This window comes from Maniola hyperantus, chromosome 20 (assembly GCF_902806685.2).
Source record: "Maniola hyperantus chromosome 20, iAphHyp1.2, whole genome shotgun sequence".
Classification (NCBI taxonomy): Eukaryota; Metazoa; Arthropoda; class Insecta; order Lepidoptera; family Nymphalidae; genus Maniola; species Maniola hyperantus.
Genome location: NC_048555.1, coordinates 2,799,963 through 2,814,000, shown reverse-complemented (window position 1 = coordinate 2,814,000; position 14,038 = coordinate 2,799,963). Strand labels below are relative to the sequence as shown.

General features: G+C 38.1%; 2 protein-coding genes across 3 annotated transcripts in view; one reads left to right on the top strand and one right to left on the bottom strand.

The window, feature by feature from the left end:
- LOC117991784 (zwei Ig domain protein zig-8-like) overlaps positions 1-14,038 on the bottom strand; it is a 282,813-nt gene that overhangs the window by 198,758 nt on the left and 70,017 nt on the right. The gene's annotated exons all lie outside the window — the stretch shown is intronic.
- The window catches only part of LOC117991782 (synaptic vesicle glycoprotein 2B-like), a 47,065-nt gene that overhangs the window by 14,576 nt on the left and 18,451 nt on the right, over positions 1-14,038 (top strand). For both annotated transcript variants that reach the window (XM_069505512.1, XM_069505513.1), the window contains 3 exons: positions 910-1,072; positions 4,886-5,067; positions 6,297-6,481. In XM_069505512.1, the coding sequence (XP_069361613.1) occupies positions 910-1,072; positions 4,886-5,067; positions 6,297-6,481 (530 nt within the window). The remainder of the gene's footprint in view (positions 1-909; positions 1,073-4,885; positions 5,068-6,296; positions 6,482-14,038) is intronic.

Genomic DNA, 14,038 nt, shown 5'->3' with positions numbered 1-14,038 from the left:
ATATAATAAAATATCATATATAATCACATATTTGCTGACAAATGGGCTGACCTCATGGGTCAGATCTTGCACTTTTGTGAAAATTTATAATTTTGCTTTTTAAAATTTATAATTTTAACAATTTTTGTAAGTATGTTTATGTTAGTTTGTACTCGTAGTTTAATTAGTGTAATTGGCTTTATGGCCGTTCTAATTAAATAATAAATAAATAATAATAATAATAATAATCATATCAGATACGCCCTGATCTAACTACTAAGGTGACTATACCCTATCCGTTGAAAGAAGTTAGTACAGCGCTCTTTCTGTTACGTTATCTCATACAAATGATAGAGCCAAATACTCGTAAGGGTTAAATTTCAAAGATTCAAAAAAATCAAATAATTTATTTAAAATAGGTAATAAATTACTCTTTACTGTCAAAGTCATTTGTAAGATATAGTGATGATAATTACTATGCGAACTTAAAACTAAAGCTACGAGGCTTATTATAAAAACGTATAGAATTAACAACAAATGAATTGCTAACTTTACTTAGCCTAGAGGAGGGCATTACAAGTTAATTTTTATTCCTAGTATTTACATTATGACAGTAATTTTTTTGAATTTATATATTATGTTTTTATGGACGTATAATAAATTTTCAAAAATATATTGAGTATAAATACCCCAAATTACTAAATGCGTGGCCGCCAATTTAGAGACGTCAGCACTAGACTGAGGTTTCGAGCTGATGGTATATTTAAGGTATATTTTTACTTAAATATATTTACGCCAAATGACATCACAATGATGTCATTTCGATGTTAATGAGACATGGTTCCAGAGCAATAGCAATTTGCGGGACTTATATGCAATGTCATAATTTATTGTTATTTTTATGATCATGTTTTATAATTTTGTTTTTAGGTATGATCTTAGTATCAGTATTAGCAGGGTTCTTGACTGACACATTTGGCCGCAAATATTTCGTACTGCTCGGTTTTGGGGGATTATTTACATTCACAGTAATAAGTGGGACTAGTCAAAATTATACTTTATTGGTCACTGCGAAATTTTTCGAAGGAATGTTGTAAGTATTATATTTTTTTTATGCAAATACAAGTTTGCCCTTGACTGCAATAAATAAGCAGCAGTCACCTAATGGTAAGTGATGATGCAGTCTAAGATGGAAGCGGGCTAACTTGGAAGGGATATGGCAGTTTTTTATTAAACCCATATACATAATAATATATCCCTTTGGTGTCTACACAGCATCGTACTGTAATGTTAAGTCGCTTGGCGGCACCACTTTGCCGGTAGGGTGGTAACTAGTCACGGCCGAAGCAACCAGAAAAAGAAGACTACAGAAAAGCACAAACTCAATAATTGATCATCATCATCTAACACCATCACCAGCCAATACTGAGAACGAGTCTCCTCTCAGAATGAGCTAAGGGTTTTGGCCAAAGTCTACCACGCTGGCCAAGTGCGGATTGACAGACTTCAAACACCTTTGTTCCAATTTCAAAAAGTTAGAGGTCGGACTCCCCCTCCCCCCTTCCCCCTCACCCACCACTCTCCACCCCTCCCTCCTCCTCATCCCCCCTCCTCATCCCCCTCCTCATCCCCCCTCCCCCCATCCCTCCCTCCTGATTAGGAGGCCGTTGTCTTAACCACTATATTATGAATTATCAAATATCAACACTTGCATGGAGATGTCTAATTAAGTACGATGTTTCCTAGTTTTCACTCGTATACATTTCAGAATTGAATCTAACTGAATGCATACTCTGTATGAGTAATAAGTAATTTAGCGGAGTACTGAATACGGATCACTTATTCCGTTAGGAACTTGAACATAGTGAACAGGCTTTATTCAACTGGTGTTGAATGCCAACTTGACCGCAGGCAAAGACTGTTTTAGACAACATTTAAGCTGTTCTGTTTAGACTTTGAAACATGGCTGGATGTGTTTGGAAGCTTCAACTTTAATTCATTAAATCCATTGTATACACAGTGGTGAGTGGACTCAGAACAGGAAATCTCTTTAGCTCAAACGTAGCTGTATAATAAGTTCAAAATTGAAATGGCAATAACAGGTTCGACGGTCACCCAAATCTAAATCAGTTGATTATAATAGCCCCAAAGCCTAAAGACGAAAGCCTTTAATGAGTGTGTCCTACCTGTGATGACGTATGGCGCTGAGACGTGGATACTGACAGTTGGCGTTGTCCACAAGTTCAAAGTCGCTCAGCGTGCTATGGAGCGGACTATGTTGGGTGTCTCTCTGAGGGACAAAATCCGTAACGAGGAAATCCGTCGGAGAACCAAAGTGACTGACAGCTCAACGAATTAACGAATTAATTTAACGTAAGGAATTTCACCCTCACCATCTGGGTGTCTGGTGCACTTCGACCGTCCGCTGCGCCAGATCCTTCTTTCCACGCACGTGCAAACTGTGGAACCAACTCCCATCAGCGGTGTTCCCACTAGATTATAACATGGGGTTATTCTAGGGGCGGACCAACAAATTCCTAAAAGACCGGCAACGCATCGGCGGCTCCTCTGGTGGTGCAAATGTTCATGGGCGGCGGTAATCACTTAACATCAGGTGACCCGCCTGCTCGTTTGCTCGCTATATCTATTAAAACCCTGGCCCAAATATTCACGCCAAATGAAACTGATCCTGACACTGATGAAACAGAAATAGAAGACGTCCTCGGTCAGCCTTTTCAATTGGATATGCCCATTACGCCAACAAACCCAAGTGAGGTTATCAACATAATAAAACGTATGGATAGCAAGAAAGCGCCTGGCTTTGATCTAATTGATAAAAAAGTCCTATCAGAATTACCCAAAAAAGGTATTGTGTTCCTCACCATTTTGTTTAATGGCATCATTCGTGTTGGCTACTTCCCAGCACTATGGAAGGTCTCACAAATTATAATGATAGCAAAGCCTGGTAAACCTGTCCATGAAGTAACCTCATACAGGCCAATCAGTTTACTACCTGTGACATCAAAAATTTGTGAAAAAGTTGTGTTGCAGAGACTTATGAAGGAACTCTGCTCAAGATGTATCATTCCAGACCATCAATTTGGCTTCCGGCAGCATCATGGAACTGTCGAACAGGTACACAGGGTATGCAGAACAATTAGAGATGCACTTGAACATAAAGAATACTGCTCTTCTGCATTCCTTGACGTGCAGCAAGCATTTGATAAAGTGTGGCATACAGGACTATTGTTCAAAATTAAATCGCTACTACCTCATACATTCTTCGGATTATTGAAATCTTACCTGACTGATAGGATATTTCAAGTCAAGGAAGCCGAATACACCTCTTCGTTTCACCCAATTACAGCTGGTGTGCCACAGGGCTCAGTGCTAGGTCCTGTACTTTACACCATCTATACGAGTGACCTACCTCGAATTGACGATGTTACTGTGGCTACATTCGCAGATGATACCGCTGTACTTGCTCGCAGTGAAAATCCTGACGAAGCTTCGGCTATTCTACAACGTGGTCTAAACGAGATTGACAAATGGCTGTCGAAATGGAGAATAAAAGCTAGCGGTACAAAGTCAGTCCATATAACATTTACTCTTCGTCAAGGAAACTGTCCTCCAGTCTCACTGCGGAACAATCAGCTTCCGCAATGTGACAGTGTTAGATACTTGGGCATGCACCTAGACAGAAGGCTCACCTGGAAAAAACATGTTCAAGCCAAGAGGGATGAGATCTATCACCGATATAGAGGACTGTACTGGATGCTCTCAAGGAACTCCAGGCTTTCCCTAGACAACAAGCTCCTGATATACAAGACAATAATAAAGCCGATATGGTCATACGGCATTGAGCTCTGGGGATCAGCATGTGACTCCAATATTCAAATTGTACAAAGAGCTCAAAATTACATTTTGAAACAACTATCCAACGCGCCATGGTTCTTGCAGATATCGGAACTCCATGAGCACTTAAATATCAACACAGTAAAGGAAGAGATTAGAAGCTATAGTTGCAACTACAAAACAAGACTTACTAACCATCCAAATCGTCTGGCAGTGCAGTTGACAATGCCGCAGGCGATTCGTCGACTAAAGAGAAAGCATATACTGGATAATTAGCTGAGACCCATGGAGTTTTCCCGCTGGGGAAGTTGTCTCCAATCACGCCAACCAGTCCTCCAACCAATCTGCTCATAGTCCATCGACTGATCGCATGATAAGGCACAACAACAAAAAAAAAAAAATCTATTAAAAAAAAAAAGAATTAGCCAGCTGAAGTGGCAGTGGGCAGGCCACGTCTGCCGCAGAACCGATAGCCGTGGAGCAGACGTGTTCGGGAGTGGAGACCGCGTATCGGCAAGCGCAGTGTGGGACGACCTCCAACCCGCTGGACTGACGACCTTAAGAAGGTAGCGGGAAGTGGGTGGATGAGGAAGGCAGGCATACTCCAGTTTTATTTATATGAACTTTGGCCCAAGCGGGAAAATAGTTATTCCGCGCTCAAAACATAGCGGAAACTGCTAATCCATAAAATAAAAAAGCTTTACTGCTTCGTTTGAAATGTTAGGTTTCATCTCGTCTTTAATACTCAAACATTGGCACCGATTCCGTTGTCTTTCTCTAAACTAAATTTTGAGTATCTGCGTTCTTTTCTTTTTAACAATGCTAAAAAGGGACAGAACATCATTTAAAGACTCTAAATTTTAGTGCACGCAACAAATTTAAACAGTAGGCTCGCGACTGTGCGCTAAAATCACGGGTTTTACCATCTAAAAATAAAATTTAATCTGTCAAACTGCGTCTGTCCTTTTCATATTACATTAATAAGAAGAATATGCGAATACTCTAAAATTAGGTTGTGCTCAGAATCAGTACCAATTTGTGCTTCTTTCAGATTTGGGACATCATTCTCTTCCCTGTTAGCTTTAACAGCAGAGTTTTGTCACAACGACATCAGAGACCGTATTATGATGCTGCAATCTTCCTTCATATCAGTCGCTCAAGTTATTACTGCCTTGTTATCCTGGGCGATATTGACACAAGACTGGAACGTTTCATATTTCAATGGAGCTATTGGTAAGTCGTACTTAGAAATAAGAGAAAAAAGCTAGAGAACTCATGCCCACCATCATGCGAAGAAAGTTCGCTTTCTTTGGACATTTACAGAGAGGAGCACAATTCTTATTCACAAGATTAGTGTTGGAAGGTAGAATTGCAGGCAAAAGGGCTTCAGGTCGCCAAAGATGCAAATGGTTGGACGATATTATAAGGGCACATTATAACAGGGCTTGGTTACCTGAAATTTAAAGAGGCAATTTTAGATAGAGAAGCTTTTCGTATGTTTATCGCCAAACACGGGATGATGACGATGATGATGATAAGTAATAAGAGGTGCGGGATCAAATTAGAAATGAGATTCGTTGGAGAGCCAGAGTAACCGACAATGCTTAACGGTTTTCAAAGATCCAAGGCAAGGGAAAGCAAGGCAAGGGGCAAGGCACATATTTCCCAAGGTGCTAAAATGGCAACCTAAGACTGAAAAGAGCAGGCCCCTCACTAAGTGGGCAGACGATATCAAACGAGTCACAGGGAGCCGCTGGATTCAAACGGCGGCTGACTCTTCGTATAGTTCTTCTCGGTAGGAAAGGCATTCCGAACCAGTCGTAGATGCATCTGATGATTCAAAAATACTTGTAAAAGTTTAATTTGAATAAAGAATATTTTAATTTAATTATATTGAACATACGTATACCATAACATTTAATATAATGCACATGACTGCACCAAAAAAGTTAAGTAAAGATTTTGTAGTAAAATATGCCAGTAGGGAAATATAATATAAATTACTCTTACATGTTTCGCAAGGTCTCAGAGTCAATTTCCGTTTGTGTAAATGTAGGAAACTAGTTTATCTAAATTGGCTAGGTCTGGGAATTTCCTCTGGTTTCCAATTCTGCTCTAAATAGCTAATGCCCTACGGAATAGCAAGACCAGAAAATTACTATGCTTAACGATTCCATGAAAAAATCACGAAGATTTAAATAAAGTGTGTCATTCCGTCTACTTATCAATAAATAATAGGTGCTTCCATAGCGTTCCATAGTATAGAGTATTCCATAATCAAGATATTTTACCAATAAAAAAAAATTGTAGTCAGTAGGACTCTCCATAAGGATCTATCTCTGATAGAATGGTAGTCTTTTAGTAATTATAAGATGTGATGTGTCATGTGTGGCACAAAAGAACTTATTAACCAGAAATCGTGTCATTTTACTATCGTCAGGTATTAAAATTTTCCATTTCAGTTCTTCATAGATGGAATTTCTACTTATTCGTCATGTCATTATGGCCATTATTCGCGACTATCCTATACTGCTTCCTGCCTGAAAGCCCGAAGTACTACATTACACAGCAGAGGTACGATGAAGCAAGGGAGGTCCTTATCCAAATCTACAAGAAAAACACAGGGAAGTCTGTTGATGAATTTGCGGTAAGCATATTATTCTAGACTAGCTTATGCGACTTCGTCCGCGTGGACTACACAAATTTCAAACCCCTATTAATTCATCCCCTGAGGGGTAAAATTTTCCAAAAATCCTTTTTTTAGCGGATGGCTACGTTATAATAGCTATCTGCATGCCAAATTTCAGCCCGATCCGTCCAGTAGTTTGAGCTGTGCGTTGATAGATCAGTCAGTTAGCCAGCTTCCATGTTTGATTGCCGATGATGCACCACGAGGTGAGATTGCAGTCAAGTGCTAGCTTGAATTTGAATTTAAAAAAAGGGTATTGTAAAATAAAAATAAAACGTTACTGACCAATGACCATGTTTACCCATAAAAATAGTTATCATAATGTAAATACTAAAAAACTCGTAAACTTTTTACACTAATAGATCCAAAGTACTAGACGAGCCAAATGGGTCACCGCTATTCATTTTGGCCGCCGTTGCAATTATGCAATCAGAGGTGCCACTGGACCGAGGCCAAGTACTAAATGGTATTAGAATCTACAAGACAGTACGGTATTAAATGTTTTTTCTGACGAAAAGCACTTAATCTGCATTAATCTGCTTTTTAGATATTGCAGTATCTAGAGATATAAAAGGAAAAGGTGACTGACTGAGTGACTGATCTTTCAACGCACAGCTCAAACTGTAGGGATTGGGCTGGACAGATAGTTATTATGACGTAGACATCCGCTAAGAGAGGATTTTCAAAAATTTAACCCCTAAGGGTTAAATAAGGGCTTTGAAATTTGTGTAGCCAAGTATAACTGTTACGACAAGTCTTTGTAGGTCTCAACGACCTACAAAACGTCATATAGGTATGAGTGACAGAGAACGCTCTACAAAGCCGGTACCAGTACTTATAGTTTTTCTTCATGTTAGTGTTTTTGCTATGCTCATGAAGGATTGAGGTTGATTACCTAAAACCCTATACATTTTATGGACATATATTTGACTTCATTATGTTTTGAGATTTTTGGGGCAAGGTACTTTGCTGGTCCTATTACGCTATGCAAAAAAGGCCTCTTTTTATAGAGTGTGTCTGACAGTTGTGTTCTAGGGATAGTTGGTGTGTGTGTGTGTGTACGTAGATCCGTAGTAATTTATTACCCCTTCACGGAGGTTTACGAAAAATGGCAGGGCAATTTTCCCCATATTTTCCCTTATTTTTTGCACTGTTTTTGTAATGAAAGAGCCTGTATTAAAGAGTTGTATGAAATAAAAGATTAATGTAATTAATCATTCCGGACTTCGTCTTTTGCTAAGATAATTAATATTTTGCCAAAAGATAAAATCGTTTGGCGCACCTGAAAACGATAAATCAATTTAAGTCAAAAGTAAATAAGGTTTGTGAGGAAAACGAATTCAAATGATAATAATTATTAGCATAGGTAGGTCCTATACGTCCCGCAAATTGCTAATGCGCGTGGCTGTCATTTTAGTGATACCAGCACTAGACTGAAGTTTCGAGCTGATGGTATATTTTTATTTCGGCTGACGTCAAAATGATGTCATTTCGATGTAAATGAGACATGGTTCCAGCGCAATAACAATTTGCGGGACTTATATTAATAGGCAGAGCTGTAAAAAACCGTTAATACATGTTTAAAATATTTTTGTTAAAAACATATTTAAAACATTGGTTTAGACAATATATTTCTTGGCCTGACTTGAAAAATGAATACACTTAGTTCTTCCTCAGAATTTTCAAACAAACTTACGGCTTCTAGAGTACCTAAACAACTTAATCTGCAACTGACATTTTCCCCGGAACCCTCACAACATACAATATAAACACATTATACCTTTTCTTCCATCGTGTTCTCAAACACAATATGTCATCGTAACATAAATACAGGGGGATTATGAATTTATGTGGCATACTTCTTTACCGACCGGTGCCATCAAAGAGTTTCAACTGAAGGATAGAGTAGCTAATGAAAAGATTTTCTTTCAAAATTGTGTTCCTTTGAATCAGTTGTAATATCCGACGTTCTATTGACAGGCAATTACTCTATTAATGTATTAATAAACTTTTTTGTGAGCTCTTAGGGTAACTTTTTAGCTAAGTAAACTTTTTTTTGTAGGAGACGCTTCGGTCCACATTACTATCAAAACCACGCCACCAATCAAATATTTAGCTTTCTGTTGCCATGCCGCGAATAACGCGACATGAGTTAGTTATGGGTTTATTAAAAACAAGTCACGGGTAATGGATTATTTTTTTAAAAAAAACTTACTAAGTTTAGCGTTTGGTAGTGTTATTTTGTATCAATGGTCAAACATAATTATATAACATCTTGTCGCCAGTGCTACGTTAACTTGAAAACTGACACTCCAGGCATTTATGAGTAGGTAATGTCAATATTAGTTTTTATTGCACTTTGTCCTCCACAAAGCCTTGCTGGGATTAGAGGAAATAGTAGCCAAATGGCCTCTTTTCTGCTTTCACTTTATCTTATCTGTCACATAGGGATTTTTAAATTAAAATATCATTGTCCGCACTTTTTGAGGCCGATCAACGACATCGTTCTGTGAATTATTAATGCGAATTGCAAAGTTAAAGGCATAAAGGCAAAAGAAAAGATTTATGTGCTCAAATATTCGTCGCCCGTACGTCGAATGATCATTATTTGTTAAACATGTTGCCAGCTGGGGTTACGATGGTTATTGATGATCGGGGCTTATAGGGATTTATTACTGTGAGGCATGCAACGTTAATATTTAAAAAACTTACTTAAAAAGTTGGTAGTTCCAAATTTGGCTAACGTAGCGTAGAATCTGAATATTAATCATGGAAAAGTCAAAGTTAACTAGTCATTGCGAAACTAAGCTTCATATAGTCTCTTTACTATCAAAGATGAAGTCAATGTGTTATAAAATAATTTTCTTAAAAAAATAGCACTTACTACTACCAACCCCCACTTGGCCAACGTGGTGGACTATGGCCTAAACCCTTCTAATTTCGAGAGAAGACCAGTGCTCAGTAGTGGGCCAGATCTGGGTTGAGATGATGATGAATAGCCTCAAAATAATAAATAGCCTCAATAGCTCAACCGGTAAAGGCGTGGACTGAAAACCGAAAAGTCGACGCCGACGTTCAAACCCCGCCCGTTGCACTATTGTCGTACCTACTCTTACTAAACTAAACTAAACTTAGTTGTAGAGGAAAGGGGAATATAAGTCATTTAACATGGCTAATATTCTTTAAAAAAAAATAAAAAAAAAAAAAAAACAATAAAATAATAATGCACAATGTGAGATAATTTATATGTAAAAGGAAAATTGACTGACTGATTAACTCACTATCAACGCACAGTTCAAACTGCTGGACGGATCGGGCTGAAATTTGACAGGCAGATAGCTATTATGACGTAGACATCCGCTGAGAGAGAATTTTTAAAATTTCAACCCCTAAGGCTTAGGGCTTTGAAATTTGTGTAGTCCACGCGGGCGAAGTCGCGAGCATAAGCTAGTACTAACATATTTTTTTTATTTTACTAGAACCTTTGGAATAATATTTTTAGCTACTTACATTATTTTTGTTAATAAGATAATTTTATGTTATTTAAAATTCTCCCATTCAGTTTTCTCATTAAACTGGTAACAAAATACAAGCAACGAATTCGTGTTCACATAAAATGCGTCCACCATTTCCCATTTAATTAAGTAATTGCATTAAATGGGTAACAAGATACACAGTTATCATACGAAATTACAGAATAATATGAACAGTTTACAGAATCAGTTACATTTAATTGGCTACGAAACTATATTTTAACGTTATATATAATATCTGTCCCGGCTTTACTCACGTGTTTAGTCTCAGATATTAGTGTGTTCATATATTATATAATATAATGGAAATCACTCACGATAGTTTAAACGCTGAAATATATTTTAACGGTTTAAATTATTAAAATGATTGGTCACCGAATAGAGATGCTCTACCCTTAAGTCCAGTTTCATAACAATTGGTTAAATTTATTACTGTTACCGTCAATTATTAAAGCAAAATGGAATGTACCTACAAATCAAGATTTGTTAACTGAATAGTAGACTGGCTATGGGCAAGATTTTCGCTCAACATGCGATATTCATTGAAAAAATTGGTAATATTTTGAATTTTATTTACTAACTATATAGTTTTGAGCACAGAAATTTGGCAACTACCTATTTATAAGTAGTTAGTTAGTTGAGCTTCGGTGCTATAACAATCATTGAAAAATTGCATCGGACTCAGCATTGTGTTTTGACAGTTGAGGCTTGGAATAGTTTAAGTCAAAAGGACCTATTTTTTGACTAAAGCTTATTGTACCTTTTTCCTTTCTATCACAATTATTATCGTCAAATATCTTTGAATTATCTAATAAATTATTGAGTTAATACGTTACGTGACGGTGTGACAGGCGGCCGCATTGATTACTTCCTTCACGCAACGTGGTTTATTACGAAAGGGGGTGCTAAGTAATAAAATAAAATTAAATGTAAACAAAATTATCGCTGATGCCTTTAAAGGGCGTGAAGACTGCAATATAATTTTACGAGTGCTGAATAAAATTATAATAATATTTTTCCTCTTGAGTAGCGTGTTAATGATGATTATTAACTGAAATTATTCTTGTTTGGTCAAAAATTGTTTGCGAATTTGAGAAAATGGATGTATCGTTTTGTTTAATTGAATTTTTGAATTGCATATTTATAATAGGATGTGACAAGAGGTCTTTAGAGATTTTTTGAGAACAGTACGGTATTTGACTACTGGACTCCCTGCGACTCGTTTGATGCCGTCTTTTCACTTAATCGGGGGTGTTACAACGCTGCGCTTTCCGGTGCAATTTTCTCGTCTTAAAATCCCTAGTGCTTGAAAATCGAAGCCCTCAAGCCACATACATTGCTACTCGGTGCTTCAAGCAGTGCTTGTTCATAATTATGTCGCTGACTATGGGCCTCATAAGAAAGCTCAGAGTCAGTCAGTAGGCGATGGAGAGAGCTATGCTTGAAGTTTCTCTACGTGATCAAATCAGAAATGAGTAGATCCGTAGGAGAACCGTAATCACATAGCTAAACGGGTTGCGAAGCTGAAGTGACATTGGGCAGGGCGCATTAGTTCGAAAAGCCGATATGTTGGAGTTCCACGGTGCTACAATGGCAACGTTGCACCGGAAAGCACGGTGATGGTCACGAAATATTTTATTTTACTTTCCGTTTGTTTGATATAATTAGGTAGTTTTGTTTTTCTAGTTCCATTTTCCTTTATAATGGGAGAAATAAGGGACTAATATTCTAGAGTCATCATGAGCAACCCATCGCCGGCTCACTACAGAGCACGGGTCTCCTCTCAGAGTGAGAAGGGTTTTGGCCATAGTCTACCACGCTGGCCAAGTGCGGATAGGCAGACTTCACACACCTTTGAGAACATTATGGAGAACTCTCAGGCATTCAGGTTTCCTCACGATGTTTTCCTTCACCGTTAAAGCAAGTGATATTTTAATTACTTAAAAACGCACATAACTCTGAAAAGTTAGAGGTGCGTGCCCGGGATCGAACCCCCGACCTCCGATTGGAAGGCGAACGTCCTAACCACTAGGCTACCAAATATTCTAGAAAAAAAACTCGTATGTACTTGCCAGCGGACAGTAAACGATAAAGAGACCTCCCGCTTTTAAACTTTTTTCTCATCCCCCTGTAATCCCTGGCTTATAACAAGATTGTCTTAGGGCCGACTGCGTCACAAAGCATACAAATGAATATTAAATAACGCTTTTAACAAGGGAAACGTTGTTTCCCCCTGCCTGGCGTACATGCAAAGTGGCGTATTTATTATTAACAAGTTGATTAGATTCTTTTTCAGGAACTCCTTTATAACTGACTAGCTGATGCCCGCGACTTTGTCCGCGTGGAATTATGTTTCTTGAAAATCCCTTGGGAACTCTTTGATTTTCCGGGATGAAAAGTAGCCTATGTCACTCACCAGGTCTTGATTTAGACCCATGCAAAAAATAACGTTAATCGGTTACACCGTTGCGACGTGATTGAAGGACAAACCAACAAACCAATAAACCAAAAAACCAACAAACAAACACACTTTCGCATTTATAATAGCCTTATTACCCTGATTGGTAATTCTATTTGCGAGCGTTTATGATCTTTGAGCCTTTCGAGTAGACGGGATTTGTTTAAATTTTAAGGCAATATGTCGTGGCAGAGTAAAAATCTAATTTAATGACCATCTTCTCAACCTATCACAGGTCCACAGGAGTATGGGACTGCCTCGTTAGTCTAGTGCAGGGGTCACCAATTAGCTCCATTTGGGGTCCGTTTCTAAAATATTATGACCGTCGCGGTCCGTTTCTACTTTTTTAGGGTTCCGTACCTCAAAAGGAAAAACAGAACCCTTATAGGATCACTTTGTTGTCTGTCTGTCTGTCTGTCAGTCTGTCAAGAAACCTACAGGGTACTTCACGTTGACCTAGAATCATGAAATTTGGCAGGCAGGAAGATCTTATAGCTGACATTTGGGGAAAAATCTGAAAACTATGAATTTGAGGTTACATCACACAAAAAAATTAAATAAAAAAAAAAAAAAAAAAAAAAAAAAAAAAAAAATTGTGGTCATAAACTAAAAATTAGTATTTTTAATTTTCGAAGTAAGATCGAAGAAGTTTCGAAAGCGCTTCATTCGTGCATTCTAAAACAGATTTTTATGCATCATAGTTTTTAAATTATCGTGCAAAACGTCGAAAAAATACGACTTTAGTACAGAACCCTCTTGCGCGAGCCTGACTCGCACTTGACCGGTTTTTTATACACCAGATAAGTTTCTAGACCAACAAACCGTCCTTCTCCAGGGGCCACATCTTAACGAAACTCAGTCTTCTAAAAGATGATTTAGTTTCTGTTGTGTAAAGGTCCGCCCATTTGGTGATCCCTGGTCTAGTGGTTAGTCTGTTCTACTGCGGATGACGAGGCCCTGGTTTCGATTCCCGGGTCAGGCCCAAAAAGGGGTAGGTACCTATTGGGTTTTTCTGTTAAGGAATCCTCAGTAGGTACTAGTACCCAGAGTTAGGAGGTTGGCAGTGTGCTTTGTTTTCCTTTACTGCAAGTCCAAAAAGTGAGAGTGCCCAGATTCACAGACACAGCTGACGCAAGCTAAGCTATGAAAATGAAGCAATCCTTTTAGCTAGTTTCGCTCACATCACTTACATCGCACGTCCCTTTTGAAAAGGGAACTCGTATACTTAATCTCAATCCGTCACATGCAAATTGTATATTGGCCTGAATACATCAATGTTTTACGTCGCCACGGTAATGGCGTGAACACAATAACCTGGTAAACAAACCCGCTAAGGCTGCCATAAGGGTCGCGAGGAATGTGTTTGATGTGATAGTCACAAATAGATTCGTTCCACTTTCAAATCCTAGCTCACTCAACTATGACATATACTAAGTTATAAAATGAACCGTTTCATTTGGAGAGTTACTGTCACCGTCAATTCTTAAAGCAAAATGAAATGTACAAATCAAGGATTGTTAACTT